Here is a 20532-nt window from a genome sequence, read left to right on the forward strand (position 1 = left end):
TGTATGAGCAAAACTTCTCCAAGTTCAACAGAAGGCTTTGATTGAGTTCAGAGTCACTGATTTTACCCTTTCTCTTCTAGCTGTATGAACCAATTTGGTATTTTCATACTAGGTTTAAGTGCCACTCTGTCTCTGAAGCAGTCATGTTAACTTTCGGATGACTTCAGTATGATTTTTGCTTTTCCTTCTTTACCTTTGTTTTACCCCTTAGATGGTGTGGGAGGAAAGAAAACTTGGTCAGCTGTTACATTAAAAAACAGACACAGAACAGATTCCAAGAATTTTTTGAAGTTAACCCAACAATTCTCTGGAGGTGCTCTAATTCTGCAATAACATAATGACAAAACATAAAATGAAACATCCTTATTTTCTGATTGGTTTTCAGGCACATTTTGGTTAAAAAATGGAAAAAAGTTGAGTAACATTTAGATTATTGAAGGTACTATCAACTCTTGGCATAAATACTTGGCTCCCTCTGTATTTCTGTGCATCTACTCAATCTCTCTCACTGTTTGTTGTCTGATGTGTCAGTCTTTGACAGTCTGTCAATTCTGATTAGGGCAAGTTGGAAACTGCCTATGGAGTGCGATTGCATCATGAAATCCCAGTTCATCGAGACATAAAAGTCTTGTGGTTGCTCTGGGTAGGAGCAGCTGATGTTGAGACTGAGACAGGTTTGTTTCCTGGCTTGTAGCTGCCGATGGTTCTGCTGGGGAGGCAGGCAATTCAGTGAGACACACGGCCCAGCACGTCCAGCTCTGGGAGATGTCTTCTTCCTGTGTTTGTGTCAGCGTGCCTGGGAATCCTGAAAAACCCAGTGCATCCAGTCGTGAAGAGCAGTTTAGTGAAACAGGATCATATCCCTTCCTGTGGCAAGGTATGATGTCTCTGTAATGAAATGTTTCCAGTCATCTTTTCTGAAATGGAGAGGAACAAGCTAATTGTGATTTGTCCTGAGGACTCAAGCCAGACGATTCCTCAAATCATCATGGAACACTTTCAGTGTTACATTTGATTCCACCAACTATTGTAGCTGATGTCCAAAGTCCCAGTGTCCATATTAGCCAGGACTGCACATCCTGCAGTTCCTGAACTGCACCATGTGTTTTAGTTCTTTACTCTCTAAACCCTTCTAAATGAGTTTTTGACCACTGTGAAGCATTAGGCTGTGGTGCATTTATGGAACTAGCTTTAGTAGATCTAAAGACCTTCTTCCTGAGCTGCTACAGCTGCAGACAAAGCCTAGCACCACTTAAATGACCAAATATAGGACAGGAAAAATAATACTTTTTGCAAGCTTAAGCAAGGCCGTCAGCTGTTCTTAGTGCAATACTGTGGAATAGTTAATTGAGTTCAAAGTCAAGTTTTTTAATATTTTTTCTTAGTAAGGTAGGGAAAGTGACTCTTACCCAAAAAAACTTTCCAGTTTTTAAAGTTTCTATTGAGTTACTGTAAAATCTGCTTTCCACTTATATAACAAGCTGCATTTTGATAGTCTTATGATGAGCTATTTTTGTCTACTTTCATCCATTATTGTGCAATTTGCATCATGACTTTTTTAAAGGCAGACTACTCTTTAAATCTAAATTTGAAATGAAAGATGGTGGGTTTTTTTCAGAAAACAAGTTTTTCAGAATTTGTAACAGAGGTAGAAGTATGTTCTTTAAGAAAAAGAAAATGATAATGTAAGTGTTTTAAGTATAGAAGTTTGACTAAATATTCAGAGCTGTCCTTCAAATAAAATTGATGTTCAGAGCCCAAGAAAGCCTGTAAAATTGTGTCAGCTCAGATACCATGTAAAGGAGGTTGAAGCATAAACACAACTGGGGACAGCAAATCAGCACCCTACTATATTTAATGCCTGTACTTAATCATGAATGCATTCACCAGTCTTTACTAATTAATTAATCAGTCAGAGAATGCCCCTGAAAATGTTTAGCAATATAGAGATTTAAAAAAATTACTAACATGAGAAAAGTCTTGTAGATCTATATCTGTGTCCTTACATATCAGCAAGTCTCTGTTAGAATAAAAATAGATAAAATACATTGTAATGTTACTTCAATATTCCAAACAGATTAAAAGCATGAAAATTCCTAATTCACTTCTGGAGTTATTAGATCTGCTTTTAAATTTGGCAAAAGAGTAGTATATTGCTTAATGTTAAGACCTATAGCAAATGACAGTAACAATAGACGTGGCTTGCAATGTAGCCTTTTGTGGTGAAGAGCTTGTTTAATAATTAGGATGAGGATAAAGAGGAAATGGGTAGAGAGTGTACTAGTGGTAGGCGTTGAAGTGTGATGGTACTGCATGTTCTTTTGAGCAGATAGCTGCTGTAGCACATTTAATTGGTTACCATGGTTTCCCTTCCTGCAAATTCTATTGTTGTGATACTGAGAATGAATTGAAATAAGGTTCTGCAGCATGATTTAAAAAAAAAAAAAAAAAAGGTAATAATGTGAGCCATGATTATGACTCATGTTTTCTTTATGTTTGGGGGTTTGGGCACATTTAAGATTATGTAGCACCAGGAAAGAATTCTTCAGGTGAAATGAATGTCAGAAAATTAGTAATCTTTATTTTAGTCAAGCAACTACACGTATTGTGCAAATTCACACATACATTCTCAATCCCTGAATTATGAAATTTTTTAAGAAACTAGCCATTGGCATTTTAAAAGGAGACTTAATTGGTAGGCTATTAGAGCATAATGCTGCAAACGAACATTGTGAGTTTCAGAGAATGACTGCTTTGGTAGCTGGATGCTGTTTATTTTCAGTGGGCTCTTTCGGGACACAAGTGCAGTGCTGTTCCAGAACACGTGTGGATTGCTGTGGGATTATTTACACATGTAGAATTTAACATTTGCAAAAGGCTTCTTAAATTCAGAGATCAAAACTGTTGATCTGCATTCTGCTGAAAAGCCTCATTGTACACACTGGGACATGGGTGAGCAATTGGGGAAAGAAGAATTGTTTGAAACTACTTTCTACTCGATAATAGCTGGATTATGTTTTTCGAATTATGAATGTATCAAAATCTGATCATAGTTTATCCTGCATCTACAGCTGAACTATAAGTAGTCAGGAGCCCAGGAAAATAGTAGCTAACTGCATCTCTTCACTTTAACCATGGTAACAGTATTCTGACATCATGCTAGTTGGTAGGAAAAAATTATAAAGACTATTTTAAAGACTAAACTTTGCAAATCTTTCTGTGTATTTTTTTTTTACCTGATTTGCAAGTGAAGTGATTGGCAGTAGCAAGGGTTGAATTCAGTTTTAGAATTTCTTTCTAAAATATTCATGCAATACTCCTTGGTTGCTAACTGAAAAAAAAGCAGGGGAAAAGGTGGTTATAAATTCTGGAGCTTGCTTTTTCTGCTCCAGGTAAAACAATTGGCCCTCTATTTAAATAATCTTTCATGTAAAAAGTTTCTTTCCCTATGTAAAATTTCACAGTAAATAATTTACTCTGTTAGTTTGTCAATAACATGAAAGGTTCAGCTATCAATAAACAACTGAGGTGTCTGCTTGTCACCTGCCTTATGTAAGTGCACCTGGGCACTACTGAAATGGCTTCACTTAAGTATTTAGAAAAACAATAAATAGCTACTAAACTTAATGAGTAATTAGCTGGCTACCTAGGTCCTCCCACAGACTAGAATGCTTTTTTCCTTATGGTTCACGTCTTCTTGCTGTGTTCCTGTTCTCCTTCCCGCCTCTTCCCATCTGTTGTTGTTGTCAGCTCTGTTTTCTTTTGGCTAGAGTGTCTAATTTATCTTTGGCAATTCAGTTTACTGCAGTCTTTCTCCTGCTAATGTTAAGTTCAGCAGTTCTCAGAGGAATACTCTCTGCTTCAGCGTGTTGTGAACTTTTTTGGGAGAGCTTGTCCAAGAGATGCCTGTGCTCAGCGTGCACAGCTCGTTTTCTATTGATGCCATGTCCTTCACCCTGGCTGTAGTTCCTGCTGTGCCACAAAGGTCTGCTGTGATCTGGTGGACACAGAGGCATTGGACTTGTGGTGAGATACCGTGGTGGAGCTCAGAAGGTCTGGGCTCACTTCTTGGCTTCATATATGACTTGGCTTTAGGCCTCATTTCTCCCTTAGAGGAGATGTTTTCTCTGCTGTCTCCCATGCTTGTTCAGTACAAAAGTCTAGGATATCTTAAAAATGGCCTAGACAGACTGAAAGTTGTACCCCATCTCTCAGACTACCCCCAGTCACAGCTCCTGAGCAGGAATCTGTGTTGGGATTTGCTGGTTTTATGCTGCATAATGTCTGCCTGGTTTGATGCTTCTAGGCACTGTTGGAGTTGAAATAATGGTTGAAAACATCAAATCGTAATGCAATCAGTTGATAATTAAATTGTGTATGCAAGTACATTGTGTTGTCCTCTCCTGTCAAAGCATACACATCTTTTCTGTCTTCTGCAAGTTCTACTGGAATGCTTCTTTTTCTCTACTGCTTTTAGAAAATGCTAAGTAGTAATCTATCTTCAAGTTAGTTCTTTTGATTGGCCTCTTCTTTTATATATTTTTGAAATACATACCTAGAAATTTTCATATTTGGAGCAACACCTTTATTTCGGTACTTCATCAGCTGTAGATACTGTGGGTGCTTTATAGAGATGTTTCCAAGATAACACACAATAGCCTTACATTGTTGTTTAATGTCATAATCGTTTTCATCAAAACATTTATTAATTATTCAAACACCAAAACAACTGACAGCAATAAGTGTTATCTGGCCCAGTTTTCCTTCTCCCTCCTTTATACTTGGTGAAGCTCAGCTGAGTTCAGTATGGTTTCTCCTGATTTGATAAGTGCAAGAAAGAAAATCAAGCTAATTTTTTTTTATATCTTGACATGAATAAATGAACTCAAACAGTCTCAGTAATAAATTGACATCTGCCCCATTTATTGCTGCACTTGCATAAAAGAAGAAATTGTATTCTAAAAAACCAGAATATAATAATAAAAAAGCTGTTAATCTTCATTGATGACCTGTTAGTAGCCCCAAGAATTGTAACAATGCATGTTACGTATGCAGGAACCATTTCATTTTATGTTACTATGCTTGTTTATTGTAAAGGAATGCAGCTTTGAGGAAAAGCCATTTAGAAAGCAGGATGAGTATATTGGTGAATCTCACTGTTTGCAGAGAAGTGATGAGCGAGTACTAGAAGATTAGAGGTAGAATACACTGAGAAAACAAGTTAAGTGAATAGCTGATTCTGTAATACCTTTAAGTAAGTTAAGTAAACCTGCATTGTAAGATTTGAATTAGCAGTGGCTTAAGGCAAATCAGATTTGACAAAATCTCTCTGGAACAGAAATCTTATTATAGTTGGTTTTTTTTTTAAATCTAAGTGAATTTGGGTTTTCTTGAGACCCTGAACAACAACCTGCCACATACCTTAGAAAAACCCCAAATAAACAGGAACAACAGCAAAAACAATGTTGTTCCACTTTGCTTTCCAAAAACTGGAGACTGGAGTGGTTCTGGACTTGTAAATCTATTTTACAATAAGAACATTTCTTTGGGTTTTGACTTGATGTCTTCCACTCTGGTTTCCTTGATATACTGAATTAAAATATCCACATTGTTTTAATAGGATAAATTAGGAGCAAGTTGCTTTTAGCGTGAGAAAGTCTATAGAAACAAAAGTGAAATACGACAGTCATGAGTGACTTGTAAACTAAAAAGAAGGTTGATTTAGAGTTTATACAAAAGAAATTTTTTTATTATGAGAGTGGTGAAGCACTGAAACAGGTTGGCCAGAGAAGTAGCAGATGTTCCATCCCTGGAAAAATTCATTGAACGGGGCTCTGAGCATCCTGGTCTAGGTTAAGACATCACTGCTTATTACAAGGGGGTTGGACTGGACCACCTTTAAAGGTGCCTTTCCAACCATTCCTTGTCTCTGTGAACTTAAGGCCTTGTAGGAAAAGCTGTGCTAAGTGAAACAAAAATGAACATGTTTGAGCATTATGCCATGGCAGTTTTCTCTCCATAGTACACAACTGCAGTGGAATTCCTGGTACATTTCTGATGTTGTTCTACTTCAAAATATACCAGAAAAACAGTACCATATATAACCTAAAATGAAAATGTTTTACATAGAGTAAAATTTGCATGCACATTTTGAAGTTTGCTGAGCAGACAGTGGTAGGGTTGATACCTTAATTTAGATTAATTAAAACAAAGTTCTATTTTAAAGTAATATGAAAGCTCTCTGTAGCATGAAGTCACATGGTAAAATTAACTCTTGAAGAACATTTCTTTAAAAAATTTGGTAAGCATTCTTCATGTATTAGGAAACTGTGAAAGTTAGTAACATTCCTGCTAGTGACATTTCCAGATGATCTTTATCCAGGCAAGCTGGCATAGGTCTCCAAATATTGCTCTCATGTAAAGAGAAGATACCAGGCTTTTAATACATTCCTATGTGCATGCAGAATTCAAATGTGTCTTAACTACTAACCACAGTCAGTCTTTTTCCAGGAAGCATGGAACTTTCATCAGGTAGAAAAGACAGTAAAACATTGCCCAAAACATTGGTATTGATTATGATTCAATAATCAAATCAATCCCAGCAATTCATATAAGTTTAGATGGAATATGGCATGCAAGCATAGTACTAAGAAGAGGTAATGCATCTGTTCAAACCAAACAGATTATTTTCACATGCTTACCACTGATCAAGAACTGTCACATTTGCCTTAAGTATTAAGTGATCTTACTGCGTATTAATAGCATACATAGTACTTGATCCCCTGACATTTTTTCAAAATTTTAAGATGGTGAAAATCAGCTGTTAATGGTAAAATAATACACTGAAGCAAAGGAATTCTTTTCTAATTTTGTTAGATTTATTTGTGCAATGCTCTATTACAGGTGCCAAGAGCTGGTTACATCTTTTCTTCATTGTTTTCAGCGACTGTTGCCTACTGCTGATGCCCCAGAGCAGTTGGTTGGTCCCTGACAGTGCTTATGATCCACAGGGAAGCACCACTGCTCTGGTCCTCACTGCCTGCTGTTGGCACATTATTTATGCAGTATTGTTTTCTGTCTTGGACAAGGACATTTGGGCGATGGTATCCTCAGCCTCGGTTGAGAGAGGCTGCTGGGAAGCTATTGTCAGTGATACAGTACAAGCTCTGAACTTTTTCATTTGATCCAGGTTAGGCAGAGAGAGTCAAAGGTTGTGTCTGCATTGGCAGGGGATAGACACGTTGCAGTACCAGGTCCAAGATGTTTTCTCTTTTGACGTATGCCATACTTTTTCCATGCTGAACTCAACTATCATGCATTCAGCATGGGTGTTACCAGGTTTTAGGGATAACTTTACACTAAATTAATGTTCATCAAGCAACAGTCAGCTAGCCAGTACTGCCCTTCCAAATAGCTCTGGAAAACTATCCGTGGTGACTGTACTCTGCCACCCCTCCCTGCCATATCAGCGAGGATTTTTTGTCTCCATTTCTATCAACCCCTAATGCATTTGATTTCATTTATGCATATTGTGTTCTTGTAAAATACTGCTCAGGTTTTGAAAACTATGTTATGTGTCAGGCAGGTATTCTTGGAAGTTGGCAAGTTCCGCGGTTCCCTGGCCATTGTCAGAGATGTTGTTGCCAGTGAATATTAGAAAAAAAAATTAGCTGCTCTCAAGAGCTGGAGACCTTCAGGGATAATTGTGTAGAAGAGGTTTTGGCTGCATGCAAGGCTTGTCTCTCTTTGACAAGGAGATGGGCCAAAAAAAAGATCTGTGGAATAATTAGTTTTCACTCCCAAGAACACAGCATGATTAATAGACATTCATGATTGCAAGATTCCTTATATTCCTGCAGCTTTTCATGGAGTGTCAAGACTCTAGTCGTAAGTGTTGGCTGAGAGTTTTCATAAGACAACTGAAATTCTGGCACCTAATTTTAAGAAAGGCTTCTGTCTTCTGGCTGCAAAGCACCTTAAGACTCTCTCCAAGGGAAGGTTAAATCCAAGTGACCTTTAGGCTCAGACTTAAGTTTTCCCAGTTCGGTGTATGAAGTTACTTGAAATTATGGAGGACAGAAGTAGTCCTGAGGGGTGTTAATTTGTCATTTGGTTGCATCTACACATTCTAAACAATGCTTTGTCTAGAAATTCTTCTCATCATAAAATAGCCTGTGAAAGTGGTGAATAGCTACTGTACAATTCTGTATGTGGACTATAAAATTCATCTTCTCAGATGGTAAGAGTGTGTCTGTGCACTCAATCCTTCACTTCTTCCTTTTGTTTCTTTAGTGAATGCTGCATACAGGTAGGTGGCTGATTCTGAGGCCTGTCTTTCATGGTATGGTACCTGATTCAACCCCTCAGTCCTTTATTATCCTTTATTACCAGCCCCATTTGCTCTACAGTTTAATACATTTTCCCACGTTATCTACTCTGCCCCACTGGCAACTGAAGGAACTAGACAGTGATTGCTTTTCAGACAACTTGGAATAAAAAAAGTCTTTTATCTGTAGCCCTGCTGCTTGCAAACAAATGCACAGTAGACACAATGAGACTGTTTGACATGTCAAAGGTCTAATTCTTTTCCTTGGAAAAACATCTAATGTTCCCCTGTATAAACCAAAAGAGAACATACTTTATCTGTGTCCCACTTTCTACTTATTAAACAAAAAGCAGCTGGTGCTGGTGCTAGTATTTGCCTTTAGGAGGAGAGCATCAGGCAGTTGAAATATCAGATCTTGGCTCTACTTAGTTGCCACGGTGATGCATAATTAACTAGGCTGCAGGAATGTTACAGAAAGTAAACATAAGGAAATAGTCTTGCTAATGGAAAAATTTAAACCATAGTTTTAAGTAAGACTGAAGATTAAATCTTTATTAATAATTTTCAATCGAACGTGTATTTTTGTTTTTATGTAATAATTTGATAAAAATCATGTTGTTGTGTGGTCAGGAAAAAATTTAAATTAGTTTGAAAGAAATAAAAGAGGATTCTGAGACATGTTATTGACAGTACAGTCTTTGCAAAAGACTGGTGTTTCATTGATTTGTGGGGATTTGGGGGGTTTATCTCCTTGTTACTAGTAGGATTCTATTTGAAAACCAGTACCTTTCTCCACAACATATCCAACTAGAAAAGGATAGAGAAAAAAACTTGATTTGGAACATGGGAAATTAGATAAGGGCAAACCATTCATCTCTTGTAAACTCTATTCCTTACAGTATCTGTTAACGACACACTTCATGCCCAGCAGTCTGAACAGACCTACAGTGTAGGGGCTGCTCAGTAAAACATACCTGGGGTAGGAGGGTGCACCTTCTGACCCTGATGGAAAGACAACTAATCTTTTAAGAAGTTCCATTTGTTTTCTGCATTTGGTTATCTTGTTCTTCAGAACCAGACAAGACTGGTTTTAGACTTTGAGGGATGTTGCTAAAATCAAGACACTATGTGTACTTCATAATAAGCCTTGCAATGCTTTTCTGTGCCTTATCCTCTCTTGATAAAATTAGTGTAATACTTTTTTTTTCTAGAAAACTAAGAGCCATGAGTGACCTCCAGCTTGCTTAAAACTCTGCTTTAAGTAGTCAGAGCAGATGTTACTGATTAGAGCAGCAGTTCACCTGCATTTCTTAATATAAGAATTCTAATGTATATTGTCATTTAAGGCCCATTATTCTTCACCTTCAAACTTACTTGATTCTCCTGATGAAGTGAGAACCATCGAGGTGCTTGTATGTGCTCAATGTGCCTTATTCCCCCTGACTTGAGCAGATGACAGTGAAGGTAGGTCACTTTGGCACTGCAAAGTGCTGAGCACTATTGGCTCATGTGGACTTCTCTGATAGTCAAGGGTGTATAAAGAGGACGTTTTGTGGTCAAAGCTTGTTTGCCATACACTGTGTTGAGTATAAAGGTGCCCTGAAGAGTAAGTCTGAATATATCTACCCCTTCTGCTATAACTTAGGACATTATCTTTCTACTTTCTGAATGACTTGTATTCACCCAGAACTGCATCTTTTGATGAAATTAGCATTGAGTAAAAATTTATTTCTTTCTGTTATTTTGTAATTTCTCACGTTTGATTCAATGGACTTTTACTTGGTGTGACATAAAAATATGCGTGGAAGTACCAGTTAATCTGCAGGAAAATGCCCATGTAGCTCCTACACAATGTGTCCCCTTTCCTTACTGAGCAGGATACAGATTCCATTTACATATGAGTGTTATGTAGAAATAGCAGCTTCTGAAGTTGCAGACTGTTGACAGGGCAATGGGAAGGTTTGGCATTTTGATGTGGAACAGAGAAAAAAAATACAGATTCCAGAACCATGTATTTTTTTGTCCATATTTGCAAGAAGAATGCAATATTTCACCTGAGGCAAGGTCTAAAATTATGCTTTCCCCTGTTTGGCAAGGCCCCGCTGAGAAGAGGAGCCACTTCAGCAAAGTATCATTATTTACTGTGTTCCTTAACATCTCCAATGAAGCATTTGATTGTAAGGGGAAACCAATCCATCCTTTCAAATTTAGTTCTAAATACTTATTTGGCACATCTGACCTCATAAGGGGCCCAATACCCTCACTGCTTTTTGACCAAGGAGCAACACTGGAGTGAGCTGTGAAAGCAGCTTCTTGCCACCATCTTCTCCACAGAAGATGTTGCCAAGTGCAAACACTGGTGTGTTTTCACATGTTTAGACTGCTTTGAGGCAGAAAATGGTTGCGGATTCTAAGTGCAGTTTTTAAAAATATGCTACTATTCAAGTATATTCAGCATTCTTATGGTTGCTAAGAGCCTGTATCAAAATGCTGTTCCATCCTGATGCAGAATGGCTGGTGTTGGATAGCTTTCGTGTTATATATCCTGTATATTACAAAGATTTGCTTGAAACTTGGGACTTAACAAGCATAACACAGAAGGACTTTTGTACAAAGCTTGAAGAGTTAGTTCTGGGCCTTTGGCCAGGAATAAAGAATGCTTGCCCTTGTGCCATTTTGTCCTGTGCTGCTCCAGTTCTGGCAGCAGTTCTGCCTCAGTGTAATTGTTGGCACTGGAGCTCAGCTGAACCTTGAATGGCCTCTTCCTGCAAGCAAGCAGGGGAGCAGAGGTCTGAGACGGCATCAAAACTCTGTATTGATCGGCGGTAATAGAGGACTCTATTATGAGAACTCTTCATATCAGAGCCAGGCAAATTGACTACAGTGATAAAGTAGTGAAGCACTAAAAAAAGCCATAAAGAGTGTGAAGTAATTTTTCAATTTTTCCATAGATAATGGAAAGGCTAAAAGATTACAAGAACAAACAGCTCGTTCTGGGACAGTAACTGTTTTGGCTATCCATCTGCAGTTGTTGTTGATCTCTCCTTCCTATCTGTGCTAAGTAGCAGTTCCCCAGCTCGGCTGGACCAGACACAGTGCACAGTCATAGCTTTAAGTGATAAAGTGTTTTTAATTGTTTGCAAAGGCTTGCTTAGTCTTATTTCTTCTGCTTGCTGTTCTTTAAAAAAAAAAACTTTCCCATTTCATTGAGGCAGATTTGGAAGTCAAACCAGAAACTTCAGACTCTACTACGATGGAAAACACTTTGTTGGGGAGAAACGTTTTGAGTCCATCCATGACCTGGTGACAGATGGATTGATTACTCTTTATATTGAAACGAAGGCAGCTGAATACATTTCCAAGATGACAATTAATCCAATTTATGAACACATAGGATATACAACCTTAAACAGAGAGCCAGCACACAAAAAGCATATGCCAACCCTGAGAGATGAACACGATGGCAAAGAGTCTACAGGAGAGGATGAGGTAGCAGAAAAGAGGGTAAGCAATTGTTAACCCACACTTTTTTTTCTGTTAGACTTTTTATTTTGTACTTTTAACCTTTCCCCTCTATTATAAGCACTAAAGGTCTCTGCAGCTATTTAGTCTACATAGTTATTTCTAGTGTTACATTAACAGTAATATTTAAACTGGTTATAGAGTTTTGTAATGGTAATTTTTCCATATTGCAAATTTTCATGATTTGAAGGTTAGTTATTTGTCACTGTGATTCTTCAAGTGTTTACAGTTATGGATGTTACCATTAAGCCACTCCTTTATTTCAAGTGGGCAAAGTATATTTAATCTTAAAATTGTTTACAGTGTATAAGACAATTGCATTTTATTTAATAATATATTCAGCTTTCCCCAAACAAATGCATTCCATAATCTATTTAGCAGTCTGCATATAACGACAGTAAAGGTGTCCACATTATAAATAAGACTGTTCATTAAGTTGGTAAAATGTTAAAACATTTCACTTGGCTAAGTTCAGCCTGTCAGAAGCTGACAGAGCTATTTTTGGCCTCAGCCAGACTTACAAAGAGGGATTGCTCTCATCAGAGAGTTGCAGTATCAGCTGAGAAGTAATTGCATCCTGGATTATAAAAGAAAAATGAAGAAGAAATCTTAGAACCGGTGAACATAAAAATATTAAAGGAGGTTGGGAATGTACTGGGCAGACAAAGCAGCTGCCTGAAATTTCATTTGTGTTTCAGAGACTAAACATAAAAGGAAACCATAATGTAAATTCTGTTGTGTTAAATGAAATACTTTGTTTATTGAAAATCTGACAAATGAAAGTCTTTTCTTAAAGTTATTTTTACATGCCTGTAGGTGTTAGTGCATGTATAATACTTCACAAACTTCAGAATTATATACATTAGGACTATGTAATATGCTTATAGTTTGTAGAAGAAATGCTAACCTTAGTTGGGATCTTTTGTCTCTCCAATCAGAAATATGTGATTTTAGTTTTTGTGGGTGTGGAGGAAAGGTGTGACTGACAATTTCCAGCATATGACTGTTACAGTGAAACTAAGCTCCATGCAGAGTCCACAGAGAGAGAGGATCATAGCTTTGGTCCTTCAAATCCTCCTTCAGCAGAATCTGTCATTCTGCACTGAATTTGCTGAGAGATGAAGCACCCAACTTAGCTTAAAGTATGAATCTTCACTGTTATCAGATCATTTTGACAAAAGAAATACTGCTGGGATATTGAGGCTAGCTGACCACATTTAATATCCAATTTCTTGCCTGCTAGGTACCAGTAGTAGAAGGGTGAGTTATCACTTACAGTTCCTGACAGCCTCTGCCTCCAGTGTGCTGTTTCAAAAGGATTTTTTTTGCATATTATCCTAGACAGTTTATTATAATGCAAAGCCTGGGGAAAAAAATCTTCTCTAAGTCTTCTGGAACCACTTTGGGTTTCTTTGGTAAAATTAACTCTTCCTGCATTTAGAAACTTTCAAGTGACAGCAGAACTCTGTTCTGTTACATTTTTTAGATTGATGTAACAGTTTCATAGTAAAGGGATTTCAATGATTAGTGTTGAAGAATGCTGTTTTTTTCCATGGATTACATTGTTTTATGTCACTCACCAATATGGTATACGTACTATTTTGAAACATTTTTCATTAAATAGCTCAAGGACTATTGAATATTTCTCAAAGATTGAAATTTTATGTGAAAAACCTTTCGACAGGTTAGACACAATCTCAGCATCCCACTCTCTTCATCTGGAATTTACAAGTGTCTAAAGGGGCTACAACTACAAAACAGTTCAACAGTAGTGGTATTTTCAGTCCTGAAGCCCAGGTTTTAATACTCTTCTTTATTTTGTCTTGGAACTATATTGATGTGAACACACTGAGGCACACAGACATCACAGGATAATTAAATGTGGAGATTTCAATTTACTTTTTGAGTCATTGTCCAGTTGGGATTGCTATCTGTGGCTGCATGGGGACAGTACAGTGTGATCTTTCTCACTATGGAGTGGCACAGAGGTGACATCTTGGCTGTCTTTGCACCTCTCAGGGTTTTGGTGGGAAGACGGCACAGATTTTCCTGCATGTCACTTCGCCCAGCAAATCTCCAAGGAAAGTAAGGCATTTAGCCCCATGTCCAACACCTGATCCTACTAGCAACCTCAGCATTTGGAACACGCAGCCATTAATAAATAGGTCTAGTAGTTTTTCTTTCTTTTTGGTGGCAGGGGTGGCAGGTTGATTCCTGTTGTCCAGTATGAAGAAAATATTGAATTGCAATGAACCAAAGAAAATTGTTCAGGGTTCAACATGAAAAAACATTGTCTTATGAGTCAAGCAGCAAGATATGTGTGCCCATTAGCCCCATAGTGAGGATGAAAATTTCCTCAGTGTGTACAGCATTTGGCAATTAATGCATCTCTATCAGTTTTGTAATGTAGTCACACAGCTTCTCCCTGCACTGTATGCTTCTTCCTCTGTAAAGAGAGAAGGAAGTCTGGGTCTTTAACATGATCATCCTGAGCTAAAATACGTTCCCAGATTTGCAGACTCTGAGGCTGTTCAGATACAAATCTAAATTTTGTGCCTGTGACTGTTGCCCAATCATGTGTGGATGGTGTATGGAATATAAGTCCTTCACAAGAAGGAAAGAAGACACAAAAACACAGTCAGAGCCTGTGGAACAGCTGGTGGGAATGGAGTCTCACTTTCTGCCATGGAAACTGGGCAGCTAGAGAATACACCCCAAGCCTGAGAATGGAATATTAAAGGGCATTCAGCCAGTCTTCAGTTTGGTGTGGGGCAGTAGCAGGAAATGTTGCATTTTGTGTTAGATGCCTCCCAGCAGGCACCTGTAATACTTTATTTGTTCCCTGCTCTTTTCTGTAATTAATATATGGTAGAATAATTCCGTGTGTGTTGGGTGACACTTTTCGTTTGCAATATATTAAAAATGAGCCCTAGTAGAGGGGAAAGATTTAAAGACTGTAAGAGATTAAAAGTCAAAACTTATGCAATCATTAGATAAGAATTGTAAGACAGATTGCAATACTCCTGATTTGTGCAAGAGACCATATTGTGGCATGATTTAAGATGCAATTTTTAATGGGAAAAGCATGAGAATATAATCTGCTGCACAGATGTGCTTCACAGATTATGAGAAAGAATATGACTGCATAGCCTGTACAAGTATACATTAAAAGTTAAAATTCCAGGTTAATGATTTAATGCTTTTCATAACCTTTGATGGAATTACTAAATATTCCAGCGAAAACTGGAGGAGGAGAGAATGAAAACAGTAGAGTTCTTGTCCTGCTTGAATGTCCCAATTAGACATTTTAGCTGTTGTGCTAAAAAGGTGGTGCTGGTTCTCAAAACAGTTTGCAAATTGTTCAGAACTCAATTGTGGGGCCATCATGGCCTGTGTGTTAAGAGAGAGCTAAGAATGATTTAAGAGGGTTTCCCATGTGCGTTCAATCTGTAGGACCTAGTCTGGAAGTGAAAATAATACCCAGTACCATAAGATTTAGTATTCTGCCTGTGCTTTGAATACTGATGGGTCTCTGGACATTCTCTACCTCGAAGGCAATTATGACCTTAGAGCAGATGTCTTGATTCAGTTAAACACTTTATAAAAATGGTAGCTCTCAGAAATTAGTAAATATCTAGAAACATATATCAAAGTCCTTCTTTAAAGCCCTGCAAAACATTTTTTTTCATTTTGACATGTTTTTGATTTCTTTATAATATGTATAATGTGTAAGAAGTTTTATGACTGATTGATTCAAGATTTAATATTTGTTATGAAAAAATGAAATCATTAGTTGTGAGTTATCCTGTCGTTCAAAATGATATGCTGGGGTAAATGTTAGGATAGCAACTGAATCACATCTATTCATGTTTACTTCAGTGATATGTGCTATTTCTTCAAGAAACATTAGTGGCTGCAAATCAATTAAAGACCCCTTCTGGACTGTACTACATTCCATTCAATTCCTGTAGATGGAAAGAATTGAGAGAAGGTTTGTGGCAGCAGTCACCCAACAAAAGCAATCTTCTTTTTCTGTTTTCAATTACCTTAGTTGGTGATACCATTTTTTCCTCTATAATGAAGAAGGCTGATTTTCTGCATCGCTCTGCAAGGAGATCTGAAAATGTAAATCTGTATAATTTTAGTAGGAAATATGCTTTTATACCTGCCACCAAAGATAATCCAGATCACAAAGACAAGCGTGATCTGTGTACATTTCTAATAAATTCATAACAGACTCCGCATACAAAATCAAGGGTGATATTTTCAGGTGTTTACAGAGGGACCAGTCATACCTTCCAACCTTAAACTGACACTTATATTTTCTTTAATGGCACTACTACTTTTCTACTTTTGCTCTCAGTCAAATCTGTTAGTAAGATCTGCTTAAACCTTTCCTTCATCAGGGCTTATTTTATCTTCAGTGACAGCCCATAAGAAGCTGTAGCTGAGGAAGCTGCAGTAGCTGTCACAGAAGCACAGGTGCCCTTATCGAGGTCTGTGATAGAGGAAGACAGCTTTGAATGGCACTGTTTGGTGCCCAGTAATGTCAATTCTGGAACTGATAGGGGCTAAAAAAGACCTGGTCTTAATAATCAGGGAGCAAAGTGTGCTTTGAGAGCTGAAGCAATCTTCATGCTGGAAGTTATTTGAAATATTTCCATTTACATGAATTAACTTAAAAGATGGGTGTATAATGTACACAACATTTAAACAAGCCATAGGTGTAACAAGGTTAATGATGAAGCAATAATGTTTTTAGAAGTGCAGCTAATGAATGTTTACCTTAAAGTACATTTAAAGATGCAGGATACTGAGCACTGAAGAATCCCATGGGTTAACTTGAGGAGATTGTCAATTCCTTTTTCACAAATGTTCCTTTCCAGTCCCTGCGCGGGTGTCCATGACAATCACTCTGTAACTTTAATGTAATTTATAAATAAAACATAACTCTGTGGAAGGCAGAAACTTCTATTTATTTCTTCTGGGTTTAGCCCATCTTTCAGCAGAGACTTCAAAGCACAGACAATTTTGTCAATTCTGAGAAAGTTCTTAGCAGGATGAAAGGCAAGCCTACTTTTTAGGTAGCTGTTCCAGCGTATCAGCAACATCATGCTCAGAAGAGATTGCCCCAGCCTCAGCCTTCCTCATCTTTCCTTTCTGTGCATTAGCATTTATGTTGGTGGGGAACCAGTGTCATGTATGGTATTATCTATGGCACCTACAGTCTAAACTAAGCCTGCAAATGGTTACAATGCGTTTTTACAAACATGTATGGTTTTAACTTAACCCTGTGTTTATTAATACCCAGGAAAGGAGAGATAAGTGCACGTTGCCCAGTGTTCATCAGCACGAAGAAAATTCTTTCTTCTAAACTGCAGAGTGCTTTTTCTACTTATAATCACCGAGAGTAACCCAAGCCCTTATTTGTGTTCATTATGGCAGTAAAATTGATTCACTTAAAAAGCTCCTATCAACTGATTTTGTTTTAAGATTCGGAGCTTCCAAGTGAAGCGTGCGCTTTGCTAATTTAAACCCCAGGTCACACACAGAATATCTAGTTTACTCTTACCAGTATCTCATGCTTATAAAAGATAATTTAGGAAGCAAAACTTGTATTGGTCTCTAACTGGACCTCCAGTGGACCTCCACTGTCACGTAGTTGTCCTGTTTCTCCCAGGCCAAATTCTTTCTTGTTCTGTTGGTGCCAGCTCTGGCTCGCGCTCAGTTAATTCCTGCAGGTTACAAATGGCTTCCCGGCTGATTCCAGTGAGCCCCGCAGGACTTGCCCGCCTGCCTGCCTGTGCCTGCACCTCCAGAGCACGTTAATGTAACGCTTACACCGTAATGAGGGGGATTAACGTGAAGTGAAAGCTGCGTGCTCCTGTTGGTAGCCCGATTGCATGTTGCTGATCCAGTATTACAAGGGTCAGAACAAATAAGGCTCCACAGCCTGCAGACAGTGAGGAGAGCCTTAGGTCGGCCTGCATTTCATGCAGAGACTGCACCTCTCGTTGCTATGCTACTCCTGTGGAGATGTTGCCTGCGTTCTGAGGGAAAACAGCTGAGGATCAGCATCCTGCGTCAGCCTTTTGTCATGGGTACAAGGCACTTCATTGCTTGCTGAGATGACCTTTCAAGTTACTTTCTGCTTTTTCAGCTTAGTGTGGCTCTTGCGATCTGACATGTGAGATGTGTACACAAAGATACAGTCTTCAGAAAGTTTGGTGTCAAATTATACTGAGACAAGCAGCTGCCATGTGAAATCGAGTGGGGCTAGTCTTTCAGACACACACATCAGACCCTCAGCAGAAGTGCGGTAATTGCCCTCAGCATATGCCCTGTACCTGATTGAGCTTTTGTAAGATTAATAGTGTACAGAACTGTTAAAAAGGCTGTAAAGCAGTACAGTTGCTGTGCAATTAATTCTAAAGTATAATGCTTGTGTTGTTACTGATAAAATGAAACCATTAGCAGTGAATAAACTGTTACTCTTTTCCTGTGTTTCTCAGTGTTGTGAGGTCAGTCAGTGTGAAGGCCTCACCTCAGTTCTTCTCAGGATTTCTAATTCTTGGCGGTTTGCATCTGGCTACATTTTTAATGCTCTTCCAAAAGTATTGTATAGCCTTAGCCTCTTTTCCATGTACTGGCAGAAATTTCCTTTTGTAACTGGGATAGGCTTGTACAAGAAGATACACAGGGAGGGAGGGAGGGAGGGAGGATTCTCCCTTTGCTCTTGAAGAGCCAAAGAGGATAGCTTTCTTTGGGCACTCTTCAGGGTGAGAATGAGTTTTCCCACCCTAGTGGACCTCAACAGCTGGGACATAGAAATACAGAGGTCCAGCTCAACTCTGGATGAGCAATGGAGGGCTGTCCTGACTTCAGTCCTAGAACGCTGTAGGAGTTTGCTGCTGACCTTCCCTGTGGCCCTTACACTTGAGGCTTCCAGAAAGGCCACCTAGAGGTACAGTGGGGAAACCACATAGACAATAAGTAAATTACAATCTTCTTTCCCCCTATTTTTAAAAAACCCCTGTAGCTACCCTTGACTTTTTATGCCTTCTCACAACTGAATAATCCATGCAGTGGCTACAGAAGGGAAAAGGTGGGTCTCTCCCAGAGCAGCCTCTAAAGCAGGTGTGTGGTTCTGATTTATTGCTTGTACAAAGGGCTTTCTGGATGGGGAGGGACTGCGGTGGGTTGATAGCTGGCAGCTCCCTCATTTGCTCTCATTCCTTAGCTATGTGAGTTTGGGGTCTTTTTATTTTTTTTAACTCCTTCTCCCATCTGGCATCTCCTAATTATTTTCTATTACTAATCACTTCTACAGGAAACAGACTGGACTGTTGAATTAAGAGCCCTATAAAAGGATAATTTTTGTTATTTACAAGTTTCTTACCTCACTTAAACTTTATAATGTGACATTGTATAGCTGGTGATAATCACCTTGGGCTACGATTGTGTCCAATCTCATAAACTGGGCAGGGTCAGGTCTGGTCACTCAAAGAACATGAGAGGCTCAAGGAGAAGTTGGGGCAGTGCAGTTGGTAGCACCTTTGGTTGTGAACTAATATCTGAAATAGCTTGCATTTTATGCCTTCTGCAGCTCTGTGTAGTTCAAACCTCTGCTAGGAGTCTGACTAACAGGGATTTTCTCCTGTGATCTCTCTCTTTATTCAGATAAACTCCATTCTCTCCTTTTTGTTTGTTCTCTGTGTGTTTAGATGGGAGTGGGAAAAGCATTTCACACTGGTCACTGTTTACATGCTTCCAAGTACAAATACATGTCTTATGGCTTCTGTACAGAAATGGAAAGGGTGTGGAGCTGTGGTGGTCTGATGTGTCACCCTCATCCAGTTAGAGAATGCCCTGATAGACAGGCACATCTGCTCCACTAATACTTGCCCATTCGTTAGTGGTTACCAAATGCTTAAGACCCATAGTGAGTGAAATGCTTGCTTTAGAGGTGGTAGCAGAAAGAGAAGTACTTAGGTATGCCTAAAACAAGTATTGGACTGTGAAAGAAGAACATTTTTCCTGTGGTTAATGCCACAGAAGCTGATTTGTTCTGGTCCTTGTTTCTTTCCTTTTAATCTTTCACAAGAAAAAAAGATATTTTCAGCTAAAGCTTCTCATGCTTAATTTTAGTCTCTAGCTGAATGTTTCCTGACTGAACAAAGTAAGGAGAGCAGTTTTACTACTGAGCTCAACAAACTACTTGCTCCTATTATTTCAAACCTGTCATACTTGTCATCAGCAAAGATAGCAACTCTTGACAGTTTTGCAAAGTCTTCCTTTGATCATTAACTTTTAGAAAATTAAACTTTTCCATATTTAACCTTTATTCTGCATGGCATCAGCAGTTAGAAACAGTGTTGCTTCTGGCAATTAGTGTTCCTACAGTCCTAATGTTTCAGTAAGATAAGAATCACCACACTGAAAATTCTGGTTATCAGTTCTCAGTTGTTGCTCTAATCTTCATCATGTTAGTATTGCTATTCCTCAATTTCAACTTGATACAATTTCCAAAACAAGTAAAGGATGATGTGTTTCTAATAGTGAAGTTCATATTATAATACACTTCAATTATATTGCTGTGTAGTGGGGATTATTATTGCATTTTCTTAGAGCTTAAGCAGTTAGAAATAAGTTGCCTAAGGAACCTTAGAGCTAGTATCACCGAG

General features: G+C 38.4%; 1 protein-coding gene across 1 annotated transcript in view; it reads left to right on the forward strand.

Moving 5' to 3' along the window:
* Positions 1 to 20532, forward strand: part of CHN1 (chimerin 1) — a 94887-nt gene that overhangs the window by 35344 nt on the left and 39011 nt on the right. Inside the window, exon 7 of the mRNA XM_066189897.1 lies at positions 11542 to 11830. Within this exon, the coding sequence (XP_066045994.1) occupies positions 11542 to 11830 (289 nt within the window). The remainder of the gene's footprint in view (positions 1 to 11541; positions 11831 to 20532) is intronic.

Source organism: Chamaea fasciata, unplaced genomic scaffold, assembly GCF_029207755.1.
Source record: "Chamaea fasciata isolate MVZ Bird 193981 ecotype frontalis unplaced genomic scaffold, bChaFas1.0.hap1 SCAF_8, whole genome shotgun sequence".
Taxonomy (NCBI): domain Eukaryota; kingdom Metazoa; phylum Chordata; class Aves; order Passeriformes; family Sylviidae; genus Chamaea; species Chamaea fasciata.